Here is a 25,585-nt window from a genome sequence, read left to right as displayed (position 1 = left end):
CATTGTTTTTTTTATTTTATTATATGTAGATCTAACTTTTTTATGTATGCCACTTAAAAAGACCACTTTTGCAGCGGGAATATTCGAGTCCAAACGGTGGGAAATAACAGCGATAATGAACCACCAAGCGATAAGACTTTGTCTGAAATTCTGGACGAATTGATAGATAACAACGATAGACCCGCGCAGGAGCACTCTCTTATGGACCTGGAAAGACATAGAAATGACTACCAGGTATTGTCAACATCATATTAATCCTCTGTAATATAAAACTGTTTCTATATCCAATGTGAGTCTTAATATTATTATCATTATTGTATAATGTTTAGTAAGCATGAGTATAAGATGTTTGAGGCTCAATCACGCCTAAACCACTGATCGTATTCATATGAAACTACCACCATTTGATGGTAGTGTGTGTGAAATTTCTCCTCCTAGTTTATGGCCATTTATTTTTCGAATTCCAACTTTCCTTCATTTTATTATTGCTGTTTTACTTTTATGAAAATTTTTCAAAGGAAAATGATAAAAATATTAGTATGAATAAAAAACATAAAAATGATGAATAAAATTTAATTTATTTACTTTCAAAATTCGCCCAGCAAAGCCCAGCGGGCGGGAACGGGTAATATAGTTGTAATTAAAATTGTTAACGTTATTTCAGGGTGTAAAGGAGAAGAATGCGGCGATTAATGCGATTACGCAAAGTTTAATGCAGTGCGAGACTGTCAGCAAGAGCCCAGTTTGCTCAAGTCCCGGCACTCCCCCTGTGCCTGTCTATCCGGTACAGAGTCCCGTGAGTAATTTATTTTGTATTTTGTTAACAATTCGATTTATCACTAGAAATTTGTAGTTTGTACTAAAAGTGGCATAACCGACTTACTGTCTGACAAGCATAATCATTAGCCTCCTTTAAAAATCAACTACATAAACATTATCTGTACTCTATTTGATAGTATCTATCTGTATGTATTGTATCAACAATTCTGAAATGATAATTATTGTTTCTACTTTTTACTTACATATTATTTTACTTTCTTAAATATTTATCTATATGTTAGTACAGTATATATTATGTGTATGTATGTATATTTTTGACGCTTTTCTTACCCTTATAATGTCTCTCTCGAAGAGGAAGAGATCACTATATAGTGATATGGCCGCCATTTGCACCATATGATGTAATTATGTATGTTAGTAGATTTTGTTAATGCAGTGTCAAAAAAGTGTAATAAATAATAAATAAAATTACCCCATACCAATTGTTTATAATATGTTGTGATAATTTCTTGTCCAATTACGATAATATGTATTGTATTTATTGTGCTGACATCAAAAATAATTGTAAGAGAATAAATTTATTTTGAGAACAATATGAGATGACATATTGTTACGTTCAGGGCGCGTGCACCATGGGCGGGAACGCTAGTGCGGCGGCCATGTTCGGGCTCCAGCGGGACGCGCAGTCGGCGCGGGTGCGGGCCAACTACGAGCGGGCGCGCCTCTTGCACATGCAGGAGTCGCAGCAGATGCTCGTCTCTCCGGAGGTGATCATTTACTAACTGATATATAACACTACTTATTGTATAGTAGTATATAATATATATCCAGCATTCGGTTTACCAGTGGGAGGCTCCCTTGCATGGGATGCCGGCTAGATTATGGGTACCATAACTGTGCCTATTTCTGCCGCGAAGCAGTAATGTGTAACCATAATTTTGGGTTTCGGTCTGAAGGGTGCCAAAAAATATGGGGAACAATGTAATATCGTACAATAAATATTTATAATTAAAGAGCCTGAGGGTATCCGCTCCATTCCAAGGCTATGGTATCATTAAGTAAATACTTTATGCTTAACTGCGCCACCATAAACTTGTTATGCCCACTACTCGGTTAAGTTGAATTAAGAAGTCTTTTATCGGGTGATGTAGACGCTTTTACAACATGATCCCAGAAAATGTTCAATACAAGCGTGTTAGGAAATTCAAAAGAATTGTTTATAAACATTTGAGAGATAAAGGTAACTACAACATTGATAACTTTATTTATTATGAATGACTTTATCTATTACGAAATATGACTAACCACAGACCGGGAATGTAGTGGGGATGCTTTCAGGCTATTTAATTATAAATGTTGGAATTTCTGCGCCCATTCTAAGTTCTGAGGCATACAATTCAGAATACGTGGAAGTTTTTACCGTTCAATAAGTGATTTTCAATACTATTTTGTATAAAAATATGTTAATTTGAATTTAGTATGCCGAATGAATGTGAATAACCCTTCTGTACTGTATGTTGTGTACTCACTGTTGAGTGCTACAGTACCTTTATATATACTGTTTTTATAAGCTAGATTCAGTAATTGGTTTGCACACACCCATGCTTTAAATGCTTTATTAAATATTCTAAAACAGCTTTTTGCCAAAATTAAAACACCTAATACCACTACATCATTCAAATGAGTGTTGTAATGAAATTCAGTACAACATTACAACACTCGTTTGGATGATGTAATGGTTACTATGACTGGCTTTTTTAATGTTAGCAGTAGGCTAACTCTTTTAGAATCATTTATAGAGGATTCATATTATGGGTGTAGATAAAGTCTTGTATGCAACTGTTGATACTTAGGTATTAGAACACTCATGTGATGCTATCATCACATAAACCCACATTCGTGTTTTAATACCCTTTATTACACAACAGTTGCAAAAATTACTTTTATGTTCCCTAGGCTTCAGGTGTTTTATGAATGTTAATAAGAAGCCGTATTTAGAAGGTTGCGATGTGTTGCAGGCTGCTGAGCAGCCGCAATCCGACCTGGGCTCCACGATCAACGCGCTGGTGTCGGGCACGCCACCAAATGTGGCCGTCACGCAGCTGCTACCCTCGCCCGACTTCCATCGTCTATACCATCCCGCAGGTACGTGCCCTTTACATTTATTATTATATTAAGTAGAATTTAAAAGCATTTAAAATTGGCTAGCGCTTAGCAGAATGGAACCAGTCCACATGCAAACTAAGCTGAATATTTGAGGTCCAAAGTCAAAAGATAGTTATTTTTTTGTGACATTTAGTATATTTTTTGTGGGTGTGTTCAGTATCTTTGCTACTAATGCGAGACGTGAACTGGTTCCTTTTTAAATTAGAAATATCTGATAAGTTTTGTTTGGGGTGTCAAACAGTAATTTTATTATGGTTTTGTAGACTGGTTCCTTTCTGCTAAGCGCTAGCCAATATTTCAATCTGTATTTATCACTTTCCACTAATAAATATTAAATTAATACAATTTGGGCAGCGTTACTCCTTACAATTCACAATGTGTAATCTGTCCTCCAACTGCGCGCTCTGGCTTATAAAGGGCCGACCGTCTACCGTAATCATGCTACCACTGGCACTACTTTAGTGCCAACTAACTTACACGAATCTAATTAACTAAAGATCTGAATATAATATGCTATTATAGTTATTTCTAATTATAGTGATAATTATATATTATATTAAATAGTATTTAAATATTAACAGTAGTTAGATGAATGTTATTATTAATTGGGATATCTTATTATCTTATGACAGAGTTCATGACGTTGGTGGCGCTTGTAAACACATTAAACTGACAATTATCACTGTAACTCGATGTGATAAGCTTTCCGTTTGATTGTATTGATGACTTATATAGCCGAATGGTTAGTGACCCTGACTAAGTATTATTATTATTTACATTTTGTAGGTCAAATGAATGCAAGCTATGGCACCACCACCAATAAGATAGTGACGTCACAACATAACCCCATGATCAACATGAACCGACAAATGCACGTGAGTATTAATCTTTATGTTAGCATCAATACTATGAACAAACTTCGCTGCAAACTGTAAAATGACATCTGTTTTTCTTTCAGTTTTTGTTTTCATACGAATGTTCTACATAATTTAATTCCTACCATTAGCTACTGGAATAATATAATTATGAAACTAATGATATGCAGTTTTGTATTCATCAAAAGTTGACTCGTAAGCTTCTCTTATCATCTTCCACTATATTTCCGTTATTAACGTGCAACTGTTATCTATTTTATCTATACCCATGCTTTTAATCCTCTATTAAATATTCTAAAACAGTTAGCTTATTGTAAAAATTAAAACACCTCAAATTACAACGAGTGTTGTAATGAATATCAATACAACATTACAACACTCGTTTGGATATTTTAATGTTAACTGTTTCAGAATCTTTTAGAGGATTCTAAAACAGCTTATTGCCTATATTAAAACACCTAATAACCACTACATCATTCAAACGAGTGTTGTAATGAAATTCAGTAAAACATTACATTATGACGACCTCTATAGCCGAGTGGTTAGCGATCCTACCTACTAAGCTAGAGGTCACGGGTTCGAATCCCGGTAGGTGCAAGCATTTATATGATGAATATGGATGTTTGTTTCCGAGTCATGGATGTTTAAATGTATTTATGTATGTTTAAGTAAGTATATTGTATTAAATATATCGTTGTCTTGTAACTCATAACACAGGCTATATAATTAACATTAACTTGGGGCAAGATAATTTGTGTAAAAAGTATGTCAATATTATTATTATTATCATTACAACACTCGTTTGGATGATGTAATGGTTACTAGGACTGGCTTTTTAATGTTAGCAGTAAGCTAAATGTTTTAGAATCATTTATAGAGGATTCATATTATGGGTGTAGTTAAAATCTTGCATGCAACTGTTGATAATTAGGTATTAAAACACTCATGTGATACTATTATCACACTCAGCTTCGCCTCGTGTGACAACAGTTGCATAAATAACTGTTACTACTGAGCTAAATGAAACTGGAGATACCATACTTTACCTACACTGGGACATAGTACACAGTATAGTATATAGTAGCCTTTGTACAATCAATTACCGGCTGCAATTTTCCCGAATCGATACGACTGAGGGGCCTTCAAGCATAGAGCATACCCACCTTAAAGGCTGGCAACGCATCTCTTGACCCCTGCTGTTGCGGATGTCCGCGGGCGGTTGCCTCACAACTTCCCATGACGTGAGTCTCTTAGCCGTTTGTCCCTCTTATGTAAAAAAAATATGATACACCCCAAGAAGGCATAAGGTATATTAAGGCATGTTTGTGCGGTATGTTCGAGACATCGTGTCACAGATCACGATGCACGCTTGTGACACGTGCTACCGGCACATTTGATTGGTGACTTATCGATTTTCTGCCTGGATCTGACATCACTATGATTGCGGCCCGTTCCCGTCTCACCGCACAAAATTTTCTTAGTTTAGCTTATTAGTTAGAAATGATGTTATGACTATCATATCGGTATCATAATAGCGCAAAAAAAAATGTTTTAGAGCTGTAGCGGGTAAAGGACCTCTTGAAAGTTGCAGACCGCTATTTAAAAAATATAACCTATTAACAATTGTTGAATTATACATATTTGAGTGCTGTGTGTTTGTTTGAAAAAATTTTAGCGAATTTAGTAAACATGAAAACACTTCTCTTTTCCCATCCAAGGACAAAACTACATTGTTTCAGATGAACTGTTTTTGTATGTGCATAAAAATATATAATCACGTCCTAAAGATAGTAAGAGAAGTATCGTCAAATAGGAATTGCTCATCTAAATTGAAAAATATATTAGTACTTAGTCAAAACTGCTTATAATAAACGAATATTTCCATTTAAATAATTGACATTTTTTTTAAATAATAGAATACTGCTACTTATCTTTTGTTAAATTGATATTATTGTAACTAATTATTTCGAAATTTGATTAATTATGAAATTATTGTATGAAATTTGCATGTCATACATGTACTTTTTCATAAATCTTTAAACGAGTAATTCTTGTATCTTTATATTCTGAATCTCGGAAACGGCTCCAACGATTTTCATCAAATTTTGTATACAGGGGATGTCGGGGGCGTTAAATCGATATAGCTACGTTTCAATTTAAAAAAAATGTTTTATCCTTGTTTTAATGAGAAACATCTACAATAACATTAGAATACAAAGGTGAGTTTCGGCTCTGTAATAAGACTGTATCTAATAGCTCAGGTTTGAAGAAGCAGAAGACCCCGCTTCAAATCTAGATGTCCTATTAGTTTTTTTTTTGTTCAAGTTTTGTACATTCGTAAAAATACGAGCAAGGCTCGGTCGTCCGGATATTAATATTTATGTAACATCAATCTAACATGTTTATGCAATTAAAAACTTTGACTTTTGACTTTGTATAGTGACTATCCTATTTTGAACTGTTCCAGAACGCCGGCGGCGGATACGTGTCAGGCGTGGCCGCGCTTCACACGCCACACACGCCGGTCACCCCGCAGCCCTACCACCGCGCGCCGCGACCACACCTCGGTCAGTACTGACTCGACTCTGACGGCATTACAGTATTATAAAACTTACACAAATAAAATTTGGTAACAAAATTTTATGAACGATGCGGGACACGAACCCACGACCTCTTTCGTTCCGTTTCAGTGCTCTGCCAACTGAGCAAACCGTTCGATAAACGCATTGTCACAAAATTCTGTATGCTTTGTTCAACTTTTAGGTTGTGCTTTCATCTACAGGATCTACTTTACAGTTGATAACCTGCTCAACCTCAATATTTGCATATTAGGAAATTGACTATTGAACAAAGCCTACAGGTTTTGTGACGATGCGTCGCTCGAGCGATTAGCTCAGTTGGCAGAGCACTGAGAGGGTTCGAATGCCCCATCGTTCATAAAATTTATTTTTCTAATTTTATTTGTGTATTAATCCTAGAAGTGAGGGTTATCACTTTAAAAACATAATAAATTCATTATAATACTTGTAATATTAAATTGTTTAAACCTTTAGTTGTTGCGAATTCAACCAAAGAAAAATGTGTTAACTTATGAATTACCATGAAAAGTGCATCACTGCAAGTTATGTATATTTAATATTTTATGTACATAATGAAGTTGGTAACAAGAATATTTGACCTTTATTGTTTATTTATTTTCAAATCAGTCTGATCCAAGATTTCCTTCAAACGCTTCTGCATACTAATCAATTATTTTTATATAGAGTTACCAGGTAGTTTGTTAATACTATGAAGCATGACATTTACGCAGATAGTTGTTCAGCATGCAAAGTAGAATTGAGTTCATTATCTTAAATTAAATTGAAGCGATATGGAAGTTACAAAAACTAATTGCATGATGATTGGCTTGTCGTTCGACACTCGAGATCTCGTCGGGTAGAGGTAGATAGATAGATTTGATTCCCAGACAGCCTTGACCCACGCGGAAGGCGCCAAAATGGGCCTATATCGTTACGTAAGGGCGGCGAGGAGGCCGGTAGGTAGGTGGGGTGTCGCGTGTTCTAATGGTGTGTGTGTCAGTGGGCGGCTACTATGACGAGGGCGAGTACTGCGCGGACTTCGCGCGGCGGCCGCAGCTGGCGCCGCACGGCGCGCCGCACGACCACCTCTCATGTGAGTAACACTGTCGACTCGACGCTGGTTGTCTTACGGCCGCTTTTAATAACGTATCTCTAGTTAATGATATATTGCTATCACCGTTTAATGTCAAAATCTTACAATAATAATAATAAAAGGCCTTTATTCACTCCAATTACGGTACAATAAAAATACAGACCTCCGCCAAACTGCATTTTGTTGGCAAGTTATATATCCATAGTTATTTTACAATATAGTTATAATATTAGTTACCGGCTGACCCGGCAAACGTTGTTTTGCCATATAAATTATTTTTTGAGTTGAACCGTTTCTTGGACATTGCAACATTACTTTATTTTCTAAAATCAAAGAACTTCTCTTAAATAAACGTCCTCGCCAACGGTCTAGCCATTTCAGAGATTAGGCGGAACAAACATACAGACAAAAATTGTAAAAAGAAAATATTTTGGTATATATAATATATATTATATAATATATATTATATAATATATATATACATGTAGTAAGAAACGGTTATTTCAAAATTACAAAAAGTCACTCCAATTTTATTTATATGTATAGAAGATAGTCCAATGGTATCTGTCTATAGATTATTGAAATGTAAGTAAGCGTAGAAGGATATATATGTTTACCTCTAGTAAGTTAAACTAAGGATAGATAGGTTATTGAAAACGGCCGTAAATGTACATCACAGATAATTTGTAATATTCTGTTGAGCAACAAATATCATTAGATAAATAAGGTCCTTCGTTAGTACAATTTGATCGACCAAACAGCATATATCGAGACAACTAACGGCCGTTCCCAATATACTATCTACAGATGGAGATAAATTATTACCTTCTACTGTACGTAATTAGCTGTCAATAATCTGAAGCTGTCCTAATATACCCGATAAGTCATTCGTGTCGCCTTATATTGGAACGCGTGAATTGCAATATCCATACAAACTTCTATCGCTGGAAAGCTATACGTCTTCCCATTGATAGACAGCGTGTACGGATAAGGTGAGTTAACGTCGATAAGTTTATTGGGACAGAAAAGGCAACGATAGTTACGATTATTATCTCAAGTAAGAGATAGACTGAATATTGGGAACGACCGTAAGATAATATACTACATAATTTATAGTTGAGTTTTTAGTATTTGAAAGGTCAGGGATAATAAGGATCAAGCAAATCATAGGCACCTTCAGACAGCCGTCGACACCGCCACGCAGCGCACGCGGCTGTCTGTAGGACGCCTTATATGGAATGACTGGTGTTTCAAGAGGCATAATGCTGCTTGCTTTGTAATTAATAATAATAAAAATACTACAGCGTATCATACGAGTACCTACCATTCTAATCTGTGTCCTTTGAGCGACCAGTCATCCTGTGTACTAATTTTAATTCCTTTTTCACGGACGCTGTCAGCCAAAAATTAAAAAAAATACTTAAGTGTATAATTGGTATATTGGTATTCACTTTAATATTTATTAATATTAAATTAAAAAAAAAAATTGTGTAACTTTTGAATTGGTTAATTTCATTATGTTTCTCTGATTTTTTATCTATGATTGAGGCAAAATGTGAAAATGTGTGAATACTTTGGCTATTTGAAACTAACCCAAGTATTTAACTCCATTATTACGTATGGCAAAAATTCGTTTTATTAAATAAGAATAATTTAATTATAATTAGAGCTTCATATATTGTAACACATTTAACTACACACATTAGTTTAAATTTTTTATTTATAAAGCGCTGGACTTATAATTATAAAACAGTCAGTCTTTTTTCAGGTAGTAACTTAATATCATAATAACTTGGTTAACATAATTGTTATAAGTTACCTGTTTATGTCTAGTCACTTACGAGACGCACTATTTGTCGAATGAGTTCTGAATCAATAGTTTTAGTTCAGTATACCAATAATACATACAATATTAGTTCGTTTCTTTTACTCGAGGGATCTTTCCCAAACTTGTTCAATAATTACAGAGATCCTATTTTCTATGCTCTTATTCTCAAGTTGTATTTAATTTGACAAGTTTTATTTTTGGAATAAAATATAAGGTTTTGCTTTTCTTTCGAACAAAAAGACAGTGGAAGGTGTACATGCTGGCGGCTGGAGATTGATTGTCCAGTATAATAATGAAACGGGATTTCCTATCATGCCTAATTAATATTTTCCGATTTAAAATCAATAAATACACAAATAAAACTGAAAACTAAATTTTATGATCGATGCGGGATTCGAACCCACGAGCTCTCGCGTTCCGTGCGAGCGCTCTTTCTATTTTTGTAATTAATCCTAGGGTTATCACTTTAAAAACATATTTAGATTTCCAAGAGCGACATCTCAAGTCAATTTCCTAATATGCAAATATTGGGGTTGAGCAGGTTATCAACTGTAAAGTAGATCCTGTAGATGAAGCCACAACATGATATACAAGCTATCAATGCTAGAAATAAAAATAAAATCGCCAATCCAAAAACGAGACTCTTTAAAATACAAAATTCATTGTATGTCTCGTATAGGTGTAGTACTTTAATTAAATTGATCACCATGTCCACTAAGAATCCTTACACAAACTATGAATTCAAGTTCTATAGGTTGATGAATCCAATATACGATAATTTATATTTATGCACTTAATTACTTTTATGAAATATTGGATATTTAAAACGCTTTTAATTATCACAATTAATATATTGGACGCAGCACCGTACAAAGTAATTTGATTTGTATATTGCAGCCATTGTAAAATACTCTATTGATTGAAAAGAGTGGCCGTTGAGTTTCTTATACGTTCATCTCACGAGTTCCACTTTTTCCGAACATATTATGGTATATTAAGTTATTTAAAAGAAATATTTATTGTGACGATTCAAAAGCGCTAAATTTAAACCTAATTGAATAAAGTTTATTTGACTTTTACTGTATTGATAAATTCATTTATGGCCGTACATCACTTGCTATTTTGACAGTCAAATCTATGGTTAACGAGTTTGTAATACATACTTAAAGTTGGGTCGTGCTTGTGAATTATAGATGTACTGTATGTGTTATAAGTAATAATGTATGAGTTTGGCGTCATCAGCTCTTTCAACATAATAACAACTCTCAAATTAAAACAAAATGCCATATCCATTATCCACTGTTTTTCCTGTTCTGTTTACACAAGATCTAAATCTTTTATATCTTTTATCTAGGTTTAAAAATCTATCAATATTATTAAATAATGAAGAAAGATTTTTAAATTAAGATATAATGTAACATTTGTTTGTATAATTGGTACAACCAAGAGGACTAATGGTAGATTGGAATGTAGATAAAAGTGAAACTGAATGATAAAATAGAGCATCAAAAACAAGTGACATAAAAATTTAATTCCAATTAGACAGCAAAATGAATGCATTTTGATTTTTAAGCAATGTCCAATGTTTTTGATGATCTTAACATTATGCATGATTCAATGCTATAAGAGCCCGCTGTATACTTTATTGTAATCTATTGTATTCATATTATGTAATAATTAATTTATCATACCTATTCGCATTTGCGTTGCAAAATTTTAGGTTAACTTGTTTTTTTTTGGATCAGTCTGCTGTATTAATACTCTATTAACAACAATATTGTAAAAAAGTTCACATAACATATTATTTCCTTCTACTTAGTAAAGTTGTGGGTAAGTTGTGATATCATAGTCGTTGAATATACTGGCGAATAGATTACCAGACAGATCGATCATGCGTGAATTTTGATTTGTATTTGACCTAGTAGCGAGGTCTCAAAGTACTATGGAGCTAATGCCGAGCGTGGCTGACTGTTTATGACTTGTCGATCGAAATCGATTACAGTAACAATAGATTCGCTTTCCTTGCACGCTCTGCTTGTCTATTCGCTAGTATATTGGAAGGTCCCTGTGTGATATAATGGTTGTATAATTAAAATAATTTCTTTTATATAAGTATGTATTGATGTGATGGACGTTTAATATATTACATGAATATTGATATTATGAATAAATAGGTTTAGGAGGTTCAGCGAGCGCGGGGGGCGCGGGGGGCGTGTCCGGGGGCGGCACCTCGGAGTACGTGCGGAACGAGCTGCGGGCCGTGGTGGGCGCGCGGGCCCGGCCCGACGGTCTCGCGCTGCGGGCCGCCGACCTGGACTCGCTGCTGCCCTACGACATGGCCGCGCCCGGTAATTACTCATCGGCTCGATTCAAATACCGTCGTCGTTCTTTTTGCGATCGTTACACAGATTTGAATTGTGTTCTATACAGTGATTAATATTTTAACACATTACTACTATCAATCCAAGTTTGATGTAACGTTTGCGAAAAATAATTCACCCTAATAATCGCTATCATGCCTTCTAACAGTCATTGTAAATATATATTAACATTATAAATAATTTGAATCAAGTTTTACTCAATATTATATATTTTGGATGTTTACAATAAACCGATTGGCCGCATTCACTTCTATAATTTCGGAGGCCAAACGTCCGGGCTAGCTATCGAATACGTAGATGTCGTTTGGTCACGAGCCCCTGAATCCTATTTTAATTTAGATGAAAACTTGTAGTGTCTCACGTTTCACTCTCGCTTTGTAGTATCAAAAATATACCAACGTAATTAGAACCTCCTCCTTTTTGGAAGTCGGTTAAAAACTAGTAAAATTCATTGAATTATATGGTTACGCCCTGAACTCAACCGACGGTTTCCTCATTATCATAATTATTTGGTGTGGATACTCACTTGAAATGGACCACGACCAATTTGTTGTATAAAGATGTTCGTCGAGGAACCGCGAGTGTTGATCATTTTATACTAACTCATCTGTCTCACAGTGTCCTCATGAGCTCGTTTATTAGAATCCATACTTGTAATTAATTATAAGTGATATTGTCATTTGTCTGTTATAATTGAATATAAAGCAATAAATTATTAAAACGAGCATTGGAAGTGAAGACGCCTACGTAGTACGGCAGGCCACCTGTCTGTTATATTGTGTGAAGTACGAGCGCTCTGTACGCACGTAGGTGGCGGCCCGACGCCGGAGCGCGCCCCGGCCGCGCCCCGCGCCCCGTGGGAGCCGCCCGCTCGCGCCACGGTACGACCTCTCACTACCACACCAACACCTTCCTGCCCGCGACTTTCATTTCGTACAGTACCTGTTGCGTATTCGCTCTGCTCTGCTGCGTGTGTTGTCGACCGATCATTTACCTCTCAATCAAAGAAATGCGCCAAAATTTCTGAGAAATTATTTATATAAAAAAAAATATGCGTTGTATTAAAGTATATGTACCGAATTGGGCCGGCACGCCCGGAGAAATACCACTCCCCCACTCGAAACCGGCGTGAAATAGAGGCTATGCCGCTGTGTTTCGTCCGGTAAGTGGGGTATCCGGAGGCCTACACCCCCCCTCCCAAATACAAATGGCAGCACAGACTAAAACGAGACTACTCCAGGACGGTACCAGGCTATGCAGCCCTGGAGAATCCGTCCCTGGGCGTCCACAATTAGGGCCTGTACCTAACAGTGGTTGCCCAGGCTGCCCCGCGTATTCTGGAGGAGGCAAATCTGCGCTGACTCGGGGCAAACAGAGCAGGAGGCTCCTCCACACTCGCTGTGGACTTTTGCAATATCAGGGGGCTTCGCTCAAATTTAAATGCCGTCCACTTTCACCTGGAGACGGCGAAGTCGGTCCTGCTCTTTATAACCGAGACACAGATATCCTCCCTGGCTGATTCATCTTACCTTTCCTACCCGGGGTATAATTTGGAACACTCCTTTATACCACGGGCTGGCGTGTGCGTTTACGTCAGGGAGGATGTCTGTTCTCGACGCCTGAGTTTTCTTGAAGGACAGGACCTATCCATCATCTGGCTGCGTGTAGACTGCGATGACCATCCGCGAATCTACGCATGCCTGTATAGGTCCCATAGCGGTAACGCAGAGACTGACCGGCTCCTCGAACACATCCAAATGGCTACAGATTCCGTGTTGGAGCAGATCCCCACTGCAGAGATCGTGTTTCTTGGCGATTTTAACGCCCACCACGCCGAATGGCTAGGCTCACGTACCACCGATCATGCAGGGAGATCTGTTCACGACTTCGCCTTAGCATATGGTCTGACGCAACTGGTTATTGCGCCAACGCGAATCCCAGATTTGCAAGATCATACACCTTCACTGTTGGACCTTCTGTTGACCTCACATCCGGAGGGCTACCTAGTTTCCGTTGACCCTCCTCTGGGATCGTCGGACCACTGCCTGATCCGGAGCACCGTGCCGATCACGCGCCCAACACGGCCCCGCTTCTTAGGCTGTCGCCGCGTGTGGCACTATAGGTCAGCAGAGTGGGACGAAATGCGGTGCTTTTTTGCATCCTACCCGTGGAGGCAGATCTGTTTTTCGCTGGGAGATTCAGATGCCGCTGCTGATGCTGTTGCTGATGTGGTACTGCAAGGTATGGAACTCTTCATTCCATCCTCCTCTGTGCCTATCGGTGGCAGGTCCCAACCATGGTTTGACCGCTCCTGCAAAATTGCCTCTCGCCGAAAGCAGGAGTGCTATCAGGCTTGGGTCAATGCGACGTGCAACGCGAAGTCGAAGCACATTGGCAGAATTGGCGAGAGACTTGCACGCCTTCCCTCGGGAACTCGTGCGTTCTGGTCGCTCGCCAAGGCTGTCCAAGGAAACTTCTGCCACTGCACAGGGATGATGACTCGCTGGCCCATGACGCGAAAGAGAAAGCTGATCTCCTGGGCTCCCTCTTCGCGTCCAACTTGACTCTGGATGACCAAGGTGCACCACCACCGCATATTCCGCGGTGCGATTCATATATGCCGGAGGTAAAAATCTGGCATGGTGCCGTGCTTAAGGCGCTTCTCACCTTGGACATTCACAAATCGAGCGGGCCCGATGGCATTCCCCCGATAGTGCTGCGGACATGTGCTCCGGAACTGGCGCCGGTCCTTACCCGTCTTTTCCGGCTCTCCTACTCATCAGGCGTAGTCCCGAAATTATGGAAGGCGGCTTTAGTGCACCCGATCCCTAAGAAAGGTGTACGCTCAGATCCGTCCAACTACCGCCCCATTGCCATTACCTCCATTTTCTCCAAAGTAATGGAGTCGATCATCAACCGCCAGCTCTTGGGATACCTGGAGGGGCACCAGCTGATCAGCGACTGCCAGTACGGTTTCCGTCAGGGTCGCTCAGCTGGTGATCTTCTTGCGTACCTCACCCATAAATGGGCGCAAGCGGTTAAGTCGAAGGGAGAGACGTTGGCGGTGAGTTTGGACATAGCGAAGGCCTTTGATCGGGTGTGGCATAAAGCGCTTATAGCGAAACTGCCATCCTATGGGCTTCCCGAGAAGTTGTGCAAATGGGTCACTAGCTTTTTGGCTGATCGGAGCATCAAGGTTGTTATCAACGGTGCATGCTCCGACTTAAAATCCATAAACTCTGGTGTCCCGCAAGGCTGTGTGCTATCCCCTACGCTGTTTCTTCTGCATATCAATGATATGCTGCAAATCAGCAATATTCATTGCTATGCAGACGACAGCACGGGGTATGCTTCCTACACCGGCCGTGCCAACATGTCCCGGGATAGCATCGACGAGAACCGGATCAAATTTGTGTCTGAAATCGAGACTATGCTTTGCAAAGTCTCGGAATGGGGCCGACAAAATTTAGTCCAATTCAACCCCAAGAAGACACAAGTTTGTGCGTTCACCACTAAAAAGTCTCCCTTTGTCGTATCCCCTCGATTCGAGATCACTCCTCTAACTGCCACAGCCTGTATTGGCATACTTGGCGTCGATATATCGAGCGACGTTCAGTTCCGTGGTCACTTGGAAGAGAAGGCCAAACTGGCCTCTAAAAAGCTTGGTGTACTCAGTAAGGCGAGACAGTACTTCACTAAAAGCCACCGCCTGCAAATAAGGCGCAAATTCGGCCTCACATGGAAGTACTGTTCTCACCTCTGGGCGGGTGCTCCCCAGTACCAGCTTCTTCCATTTGACCGCATACAACGAAGAGCGGCTCGAATCATCGACGATCAAGTCATCTCCGATCGGCTTGATTCTCTAGCATTGCATAGAGATGTGGGTTCTCTCTGCATCTTCTACCGCATTTATCACAGGGAGTGCTCAGAGGAGCTGTTCGGGTTGATTCCAGCGGCCGAATTCCACCATCGGACATTACGTGCAAAGTACCATCCGCATCATGTAGACGTCTGGCATTCCACAACCGCGCGTTTTCTTCGAAATTTCTTGCCTCGCACAGCCACTTTGTGGAATCAACTACCGGCAGCGGTCTTTCCGAACAGATACGACTTAGGGACCTTCAAGAAAAAAGCATACTCCCACCTTAAAGGCCGGCAACGCATTTCTTGACACACCTGTTATTGCGGATGTCCATGGGCGGTTGCCACACCTCTCCCCATCCCGTGAGCCTCTTGCCCGTTTGCCCCCTCTCATATAAAAAAAAAATATATATATATGTCAGTTTGGCTCATTTCTAGGTCACTAATAAAGCTTTTGTGATGTGATACCTATTTTTCATACTAGTTGTTATTATGAGTAACGATAATTTGTTATTTCAATAGTGTTTTCTATATTTCTGTCTGACTAGTCATTATTCGCTTTTGTGATATCTCATACTTCGGAAGTGAGAGCTTTTATAACGGGAGCCGGGGAGGGGGTATTGCGCATGCGGAGCCGGTGATGGTGCCCGAGGACAGTTATTAGATAAAATACTATGATTTTGCAATTAGATTGCTTTTGTTTGGCTTTTGAAATATTTTATAGCATACGAATTATTTCGTTTTCAAGTGCTGTTTTCTTAGTTTTACGAACAGATTTTGCATGTTCAATTTGTTTATTCAGGATCTATTGCAATCGACTATCGAATTGTAGATATAATGAAAGACAAACTATTTCGTTGTAAAATATCTTTCTTTGATTGTAGTCCGCGTCCGATTAATATATTTACGAGGGGCGGTCAAAAAGTTCGCGGAATGGCGGGGTTGGCGGGGGTGAGGTCGCTCCTCCAGGTAGCCGCTACTTGAGTAACTCATAATTACTATATATGCCAATTTCTAGCCTAATTGGGTCATTAGCTTTCGAGTTACAAACGAGTGAACAAGTAAATCGGGAACAAACTAGCCACTATGGAGAAAATTGAACATCGCGCCGTCGTAAAGTTCCTCACCAAACAAGGAAAAACGCCTCAAACTATTTTGCAAGAGATGTTAGCTGTTTACGGAGACTCTGCTCCTGGTAAAACCATGATTTACAAATGGCACGGCCTTTTCAAGCAAGGAAGGGAGTCAATTGAAGATGATCCTCGACCTGGACGGCCCATTGAGGCCACTACGCCGGAAATCATTGAAAAAGTTGAAAAACTTGTATTGGAAGACGGAAGGTTGAAGAAGAAACAACTTGCAGCATCAGTTGGAGTATCAGAAACCACAATTTTAAATATTCTTCATCAACATCTTGGCATGAGTAAAGTGTGTTCAAGGTGGGTCCCGAGAATGCTCACGCCGCTGCAAAAACGTGAGCGCGTCAACTGTTCCCGCGAGTATTTGGACCGCTGTGGAGAAGTTAGGGAAGAAATTATGGCCCGAATTGTAACCGGTGATGAAACTTGGGTTCACCACTATGAGCCTGAGTCAAAGCAGGAGTCGATGCAGTGGCACAAAAAAGGCACACCACCCCCAAAAAAATTTAAAGTGTCGCAATCGGCCGGAAAGATCATGGCGACTATTTTTTGGGATACTGAAGGTATTCTTTTGATCGATTATAAAGAACGTGGTGTTTCTATAACGGGAGAGTACTACGCTTCCCTATTGGACCGATTAAAAGAAGCTATTAAAGAAAAAAGAAGAGGAAAACTGACAAAAGGTGTACTCCTTTTGCACGACAACGCGCCCGTTCACACGAGTCATGTTGCGACGGCTGCCATTCATCGATGCGGTTTTGAACAACTACGCCATCCACCCTACAGTCCAGACCTGGCCCCTAGCGATTTTTATTTATTCCCAAAGATGAAGAAAGAGCTGCGTGGAAAAAAATTTAGAGACGATGATGAAGTCAAGTCGGCGATTTCGGCGTATTTTGACGCCCAAGACAAAACCTATTTTTTCGACGGTATTAATAAGTTATATGCCAGATCCCAAAAATGTATTCGTGTTAAGGGGGAATATATTGAAAAGGAAAAATAACATAATGTATCATTTCATCTTTTTTCCCAGTCATTCCGCGAACTTTTTGACCTCCCCTCGTATGCTTCATGGCACGCTTTCATATGTCATCCTAATCACCACTTGTGTGACGTGATATGATCATTGTGATGAACTCTTCTCATATCAACATAGTTTCTGATTAAATATTATTGTCTTTATATCTCTTTGGGGAGAATATTTTGTACTTTTGTGCTTTGTGTATTACATAGAACTAATCTTAAAACAGCAACAATTTGATTTTTCCTTAAATTATTGTTTCATCGTTTCATATGAAGTTTTTTCCGATGTTAGGCCTGGTTTACATATAAGGAACGACAGTGATAGAAAGCTATAGAACATAGAAAGGGCATTGCACCCGATATTAAAAACATGATGATATGTGGTGTGATAATATAACTGAATCGTAGGGAATTCATAAGAGAAAACATTTAAAGGTATAACACATTGACTGTTGCCTCTCAATATGATAATTTAATGTGCAGAGGTAAACTTTATACCGTTAAGTAACCTTAAGTTAACTCGAGATAGTAAGTTTTTTTGTTAAGCGATGTATTTACTTTTACGCATTACAAGATTCCAGAAAATGAACAATACACATATTTTGTTGTGAAATTCAAAACAATCTCTAACAAAACATTTCTGTGATAAAGGTTAAAAGCATAAATGTTTTTCTACATGATACCTTGGCAATGAAGCGATGAATAAAATGTAATGTAATTTTACTTAAAAAAAAGGGTAGCTGAGTTTCCAGAGTCCGTTCGTCTCTGATAGTCTGAGGTATAGCAATCTTTTCGAATGGGTAGTTTTTCAATTAGTGATTTTAAAATCCATTTTAGAGTAACAGTATTTAAAAGATTTAGATCTGGTTTCGTGAGCTGCCGTTCTTTATATGGCGACAAGGTGGCTTCATATGAGAGTGATTCGTAATCATTAATTATTTAATAATAAAATGGGCGTGTCTCTGTGTAGAGTACTACGGCGGGCCAGGCGGGGCCGGCCGGTGATGAGCCGGGGGCGGGCCCGGGCGCCGCGCCCTCTAGCGCGTCTCTGCTTCAGAAGCTGCTGTCGCAGTGACGCGGCACGCCACACTCGCGACACGCCACACTCGCGACACGCCACACTCGCGACACGCCACACTCGCGACACCTTCCACGGATGCATTTATGGACCGCGATCAATCGCCCCCTGCTGTCCCCGCCCACTGCGGCCACCGACCTCCTCCTAGTACTGTAGTCGTGCTAGTGATACTCCGACACTTGATTGTGATTCTTACACTCTGTATCTATGTATAGTTTTGTTAGTCGTATAAGTCTTAACGGATGAACCGCATCAGCTTCCAGTTGTCTGGCCCGCAAGGTTGAGTTTGTACACATACCGTGCAATATTTAAACAATTTAAACACATGTTTTGGCGTTGTAAACGTTTTTGTATTATAGTTTGAAAGTCAAATGTTACCTGTTATGACAAAATAAGTTGTATTATTCGATGGGTTGAGTGTGCTATGTGCTATGCCTCGGTCCCGATGCTCATACAATTTCAAAAGAGTTTCAATTCGTTGCTTGTCGATTTTTCTTTACACGTATATTTGATATACTTTGTTATTTTGTATGAAATTATATATCAATCTGCCGTTGATCGATTTGACATGTTTTTATATATTAGTCTATGAGCAAAGGGTCTCAGGTCATAATGTGTAAATAATGTGTTGTTAAATTATAAAAATTGTTGTTTTAGTGTAAATATTTTATTATAGTTTGCAATGTTTGCGTTTTATTTTGAATAATGCTATTTTAATTTTTATCTTTGTTTATTTCTTGTTTGACATATTATAAAGAAATCATACTTTTATTGATAAAAGCTAGACATTAATAATCATTAATTTTAAATAATACTTGTAATGGGTGTAACATCCATGGAGTGATATTATTTATTATTATTTTTATATTATCTGAATTAACATTTTTAATTACACATAATAATTTGATTTAATACTTTTAGACCAGAACAAAAGTGAATATTACAAGTAATCAATACACTGTTTCGGGCTTCTCTTACCCTTATATCTTTTGCTAAATATTTGCGATTTCGGTTTACCAATACCCACCTAGAAACTCCGTGAGTGGAGATAAAATACCAGAACTTTTCAAGGTATGTCCGATAGTAATTTAAATAATATATTATAATAATAGTTTTCTCTAAAATACATACATTGCATAGTTCTTTAACAGCTTTGGTGATTCTTACTGGTTACATCCCGATTATATAAAGTTGGTGCTCCATTATGTAGCTTCATATTGTTAAAACTAGATTGTCTTTATGAACTTTTTGTTTCTTGAAAACGTCGTCGATACATTTGTATTTGAAGACTCTTATAACAACATTACTTATAGTGTTGTTTTGATTATAAGCGTATGCGATCCCGGAACTTGTATCAGAAAATGCGAGAAAAACCAATTGATATTGAGAGGTCTGTTAAAATTGCTACTTGAAGCACTTCCATATACACATGATATTAAACCCGTACAAGTATATATTGTTCAAAATTATGTCATTTACAATTGGTCAAATTAGTACACACGTGCACGTACACGCTTCACTGGCGGTCGCTGTGCGTGCACGTGCACTAATTTAATGCTAATACTCGTGCTACCTCAAATGATGAATTAATTACTGGACATGAATTATAGTTATTATAATTAAGTTTTGATTATTGTTTATTTTTTTTAATTTTCATTAAATTCAATTTTTAATCGTATGAATGATTGTAAATGACTCAATGTTTAGATTAACTTCCATTGTGTTTGTTCTCTATATTATTATTTGCGTTTCACAGTTTGGTTGTTGTCATTATTGAAACAGACCTTTTATTTTTGTGTGTCAAACAAAATGTGCTCAATTTGTATAAAATCTCTCTGTGCTAGGTTTTATTATGTGTACCTAGTATCCTCTTTATGTCTATTGTGGCAGTTGAGTGTCATTTACGAGTAGATTAATTAATCAATCAATATTTTTAATTAAAATTAATAAGCGTAAATTAAATGTTGCACTCATTCATTTCCATCAAGTATGCGTGACCACTCTTTACTGTTAAACGCTACTCAGTGAAGACTGCTCAACGTATACTATCTTTCAACATCACATTTCCAATACGAACACATAACATCTCTGTCACATACCTATTTGTAAGGATATTTAAATTTGAATGAGATTCGGCCTGATATTTTGCTTATGAACAAAACTGGGAAAGGCCTTTGTTAAAAGGTAAATTACAAATAATTACGGTAGATTTGTGAATGAACAATGTAGCCCACTAATTAAGCGTCACTTTATCGTTAATTACGAGCACATATTGTAATAATATTTAGAATCGCACAATGTTTCATTCGTCGTATCAATTTTAAGTGTTGTTTGAAGTTGATCGAGTGTCGGGTGTCGGGACCAGATCGATACAAAAGCTCAATACTTGTAAACGAACTGTTAACACGACAAACTTATACTACTATTAACATTATAAAGTTAATTTCAATTGCATGTAAATTATATCTCATAATATTAAATTAAAAGGACACGGCCAAAACAGTATATACCTACCATGTACACATACATAGTAAATTCATTCTATAATATAGGATAGAAAGATGAAATAATACGTCATTTCAGGGGTCCACCCTGTGAACTTGTCAGTTTCGATTTCAAAATATTTATAAATACAACGATATATTCGTAAACTACCGCCATAATGCACCATGCAAAATGTTAAAGATAAGTGTACGTTCCTCATAACTACATACCTACACCAGTTATACTTACTACAATATGTGGCTATGGATACTACAGTAAACATGTCATTTAAATGCTTATTTTAGTAACAGTATATTAAATCAAAACTGTCTTTATTTCATATTTTTCCATTCATGGAACGCATTTACATTTTTGTCAATCGTCGTAACAATGTTGATGTTACGACTGTTTGCTATTTTAAAACGCCTGTAGGTCTTTACGCGCAATAATACTCAAACGTGTTTCTAATTGCATACATAAGTGTCAACAATTTGTAACGTTTGCGTCTATTTTCTTGAAATGACATCTTTCAGTTTTTTTTTTTCTAGTAATTTAAAGTGTCATTATGTACGAATATAAAACACCAAACATGATTCGTGTTCAATAAATCCTATAGAGAAATTGGCCATGTCCTTTTGTATTGATACGATTAACATTAATTGTAAATAGTTGTCAATCAATTATTGTAAGATGAGTTGTGACGTGTCTCATCTAGTTGAAATGTATTTTGAAAGGATTGTTAAGTGATCTACAAATGTGAAAGGCTTCCACTTCCACTACCTAATGTCTTGTCCTAATGTTATGTCTTCAATATAGTTCGACTTTCTAGTGAGTAGCTACTATGTAGATATAGTCTGACTTACCAACCATAGTTGTAGAGTATGAAAATGTGATTTAATACCTAAAAATGAACGTACAAATGATAAGTAGAGTACCGAGTAAACCAAATAAAAAATGTAAGCTGAATAAGAAGTAAATACTTATAAAATATTTTTGTACCTTAACATGTAATAGTACTGGCAACTTATCTACGCTGGCATTTTTATAGTGAGATAAAGCTTTATGATATCCCATTAACGTCGCAATACTGAATTCATTCCATTTGATCGGTTACGGGAGACGTGCTGCTGTATGAGCAACGATCGCTTCATAATTATAGTACCCGATGATAAATAGTACAAGAAATGGCCTTATGTGGACGCCGCGCGCAGTTCCCGCGTGTGTCGTGACTCGGGCGTGGCGTCAAACACAAGCATGTTGTTTTACGTTACTACTCACTATACCTATTAAATAATAAATGTGGTCGAGAAATAATATTTTTTAAATGTTTATAATGAAATAGATAAAATGTCTCAATTGAGTATTACACGTCCATTTACGATAATGGTTTTCTCCGATTTTAAATGAACGCGTGGGTGCCTCATCACTAGATTAAAAAAAGTATTTTTCAATGTCGACTTTGACAGATTATACATATTATAAATGTAACGGCAACTTAAATTGTAAATAAATTGTGTAATATGATGAAAATAAAACAAAAATTATAAATCACTATGAATTTTATGAAAGAGTTTTTGGCCTTGGAATGAAAATACGTGGTAACAAGTTGGTGATAGTTGTTTGAAGCTTATGCTTGAGAATCATAGATACGGTATTTTTATATATTGTTATGGAATAATGTTATAATAATAAACATGCAGTTAGTATACCTACGATTGTAAACCGTTTACAAATATTAGTTTTACAAACTATGTTTTTTCTTTTTATATCAAATATTTAAAGAAACTACATCTGTATAAGTCATTACGATATTACATTGAAACAATTCAAAAAGAACCGCGTTAAGCGTAGATTAAGGACATTTGATGTTAAAATTGCTTAAAAGTTTGAAAGAAGGTCCCGATAAGATGCGTGAAGTATCGTGTGATTGTCGCGACATAGTTGTTTAATTATAAATGTCACTGTGTCGCTGTCTCGAGCCCCTCGGGCGGCTCTGAGTATTGAACCTGTAGTTGGTATGTAACACCAACTTACAATTTATTATGAGGTGTATTTATATGGTTAGTCAGTGGCTAGAATTGGGTTTAAAAAATCATCATCGAATAGTTATTCCTATATGTAATATTATATAAATAATATTTTGATATATACAAATTAAATTGTTATTGGCCTTTATCGTAAGGAATGTTACTCAAACGCAAAATAAATTATAATTGATATAAATATTATGAATTACGCATCTCTTTAATCGATATTTACCTCATTAAGTAAATACGGATGAATAGTTTTGGATTCAAGATATATACCAAGCAGCCGTGATCGGTTGATTAATATATATATTAAATGAAATAATATCGGTTGACGGTATCTGTAGGAGAGGAGAGGAGAGGTGTTCTCGACCACCATACCATAAGACCACACCGCCACAGTACGATCGGCTCCTCCGGATAATGGAACTCACAGTTAATGTAGCGTTTAAATGTCATTATTAAATTCTTAGATGTTGTCAAATAAGGACATGCTAGATTTTAAAGTTAGTTTAATAATTTTCAAAGTTAAATTAAAGATTATCTATGTATATCACAGAGTTACAAAGTTCGGATTTTATACACGTAAGAAAGTGATTGGTGTAAAATTTATTTTTGCAAAATAATATAATTCCCACCACACAGAGTAATAAACTAGTGACAAAAGTGATACAGTAGGGTCCAACGCTCCATCCACTGCTGCAGCACACCGAGGGACTGGTATAAATGTGATAAGTGTTACTCTGTGCCGGGGAGGCGGGAGACGTGAGAAACATTGATGGGTACGGGAATCTTTGTTTCAGGTGGAAAACATAATTAGTACATAGATATTATTGTAGATATCTCGCGATACACGTACTTGTCGTGTGATAATATTGTATAGTAGGATGACAGTCGCTAACACTGCGAGGCCGCGATCCCGTACAATGTTGGTTTTATGTTTTGTATAAAATCAAGCCTCGTGTCTTGGCCTGTCGTCTGCCGCAGTCCGGCGTACATGACGGACGCACTCACTAATTATGTTTTCATAAGTAAGCTAAACGATATTAGTGGGCGGGGCAGGGCCGGGGCGTGGAGCGCCAGGGGCGTGTCAGACACGCCCCGACACGTGCGTGTCGGTGACGCGTCCCGCCTCGGCCGCCGCTCGCCCGTCGCTGTGTCTGTGTTATTTAGTTGTTTATCATAAGTTAGAGCTCTTTGTGTTGCGGAGCCTCTCCAAGCGCTGTATGTATGTCTGTCTATATGTTGTAAATAGCTAAAGTACATTATATTTTTACGATTAGATTACACAACCAAAGTTGTTATAAAAGTGATGGTTGATTTAATGATTAATTTGATATAATCGGTTACGTTTATCGTTAATAAAGTTGCGTGTTAAACGTGGAACATGTTACACCACCCTCATATTGGGCCGAACGTTTGCAACACAGGTTGTTCGGTCCGCCCAAAAGATATCAGCGCTGCTTCATCTATTTTGTTCGTGACGGATGATCAGCCATTGACCACGGCAGTCATCAATCACAGCCAGCTAGACACGGCTATTCGTAATGCATCAGGTACATATTATTAATTTTATTCATTGATAAAACAGCCGTTTAAGTACATTACGTTTAAGTTGTATTTTTTTGTACATTTTAGATTCGAAAATATATTAATATCTAAATAAGAGTCGTTTTATTTTAACTATCTGTTACCGCATTTATTAGTGTAACCATATTATTTGGTGTCCCAATGCTGAACATATAAATATATACAGAGTTTGATATCAATTCCACCGATGGTTCAATAGATAAACATCACGGTCACTTCATCATCATCATCAGCCGGAAACGTCCATTGCTGAACAAACGCCTCCCCCAAAGATTTCCACGACGATCGGTCCTGCGCTGCCCTCATTCAACTAATCCCTTATTATTATTATTTACACGGTCACTAATCCGGCTCTAATATAACTAATAAAATAACCTTTATAATGACTCTTTCAACAAGAACTTTGTTTTCTAAAATAAAATATAATAAAAAATTTTGATGAAGATGATTCAAATTTCTATTGTATTACAAAGAGAAAAGTTCGGCAATTATGAATGAAAAATGATATCAGGCAAATGTCCATCACGACCACGCTGACAGAAGTCCATTCTTTCATCAATCACTTTTTGGCAAAATGTCTGGTCTATTCACTAGGTCACATCACGGATTTTGAGTTTTAAGGCTGCAATCGATTCGATTGGCTCCGTATAGACTCTCCTTAAGATAGCCCTACAAAAAATA

The 25,585-nt window shown here is 37.6% G+C and overlaps 1 protein-coding gene across 1 annotated transcript in view; it reads left to right on the top strand.

Moving 5' to 3' along the window:
- Nucleotides 1-24,980, top strand: part of LOC126968945 (uncharacterized) — a 29,550-nt gene extending 4,570 nt beyond the window's left edge. The window contains exons 3-10 of the mRNA XM_050814179.1: nt 75-234; nt 665-796; nt 1,401-1,547; nt 2,799-2,925; nt 3,733-3,821; nt 6,289-6,388; nt 11,496-11,669; nt 18,696-24,980. Coding sequence (XP_050670136.1) covers nt 75-234; nt 665-796; nt 1,401-1,547; nt 2,799-2,925; nt 3,733-3,821; nt 6,289-6,388; nt 11,496-11,669; nt 18,696-18,730 — 964 coding nt within the window. The 3' untranslated portion in view covers nt 18,731-24,980. The remainder of the gene's footprint in view (nt 1-74; nt 235-664; nt 797-1,400; nt 1,548-2,798; nt 2,926-3,732; nt 3,822-6,288; nt 6,389-11,495; nt 11,670-18,695) is intronic.
- The last annotated feature ends 605 nt before the right edge of the window (nt 24,981-25,585 follow it).

The sequence above is a fragment of the Leptidea sinapis genome, chromosome 17 (genome assembly GCF_905404315.1).
Source record: "Leptidea sinapis chromosome 17, ilLepSina1.1, whole genome shotgun sequence".
Taxonomy (NCBI): Eukaryota; Metazoa; Arthropoda; class Insecta; order Lepidoptera; family Pieridae; genus Leptidea; species Leptidea sinapis.
This window is presented reverse-complemented; position numbering and strand designations above follow the sequence as displayed.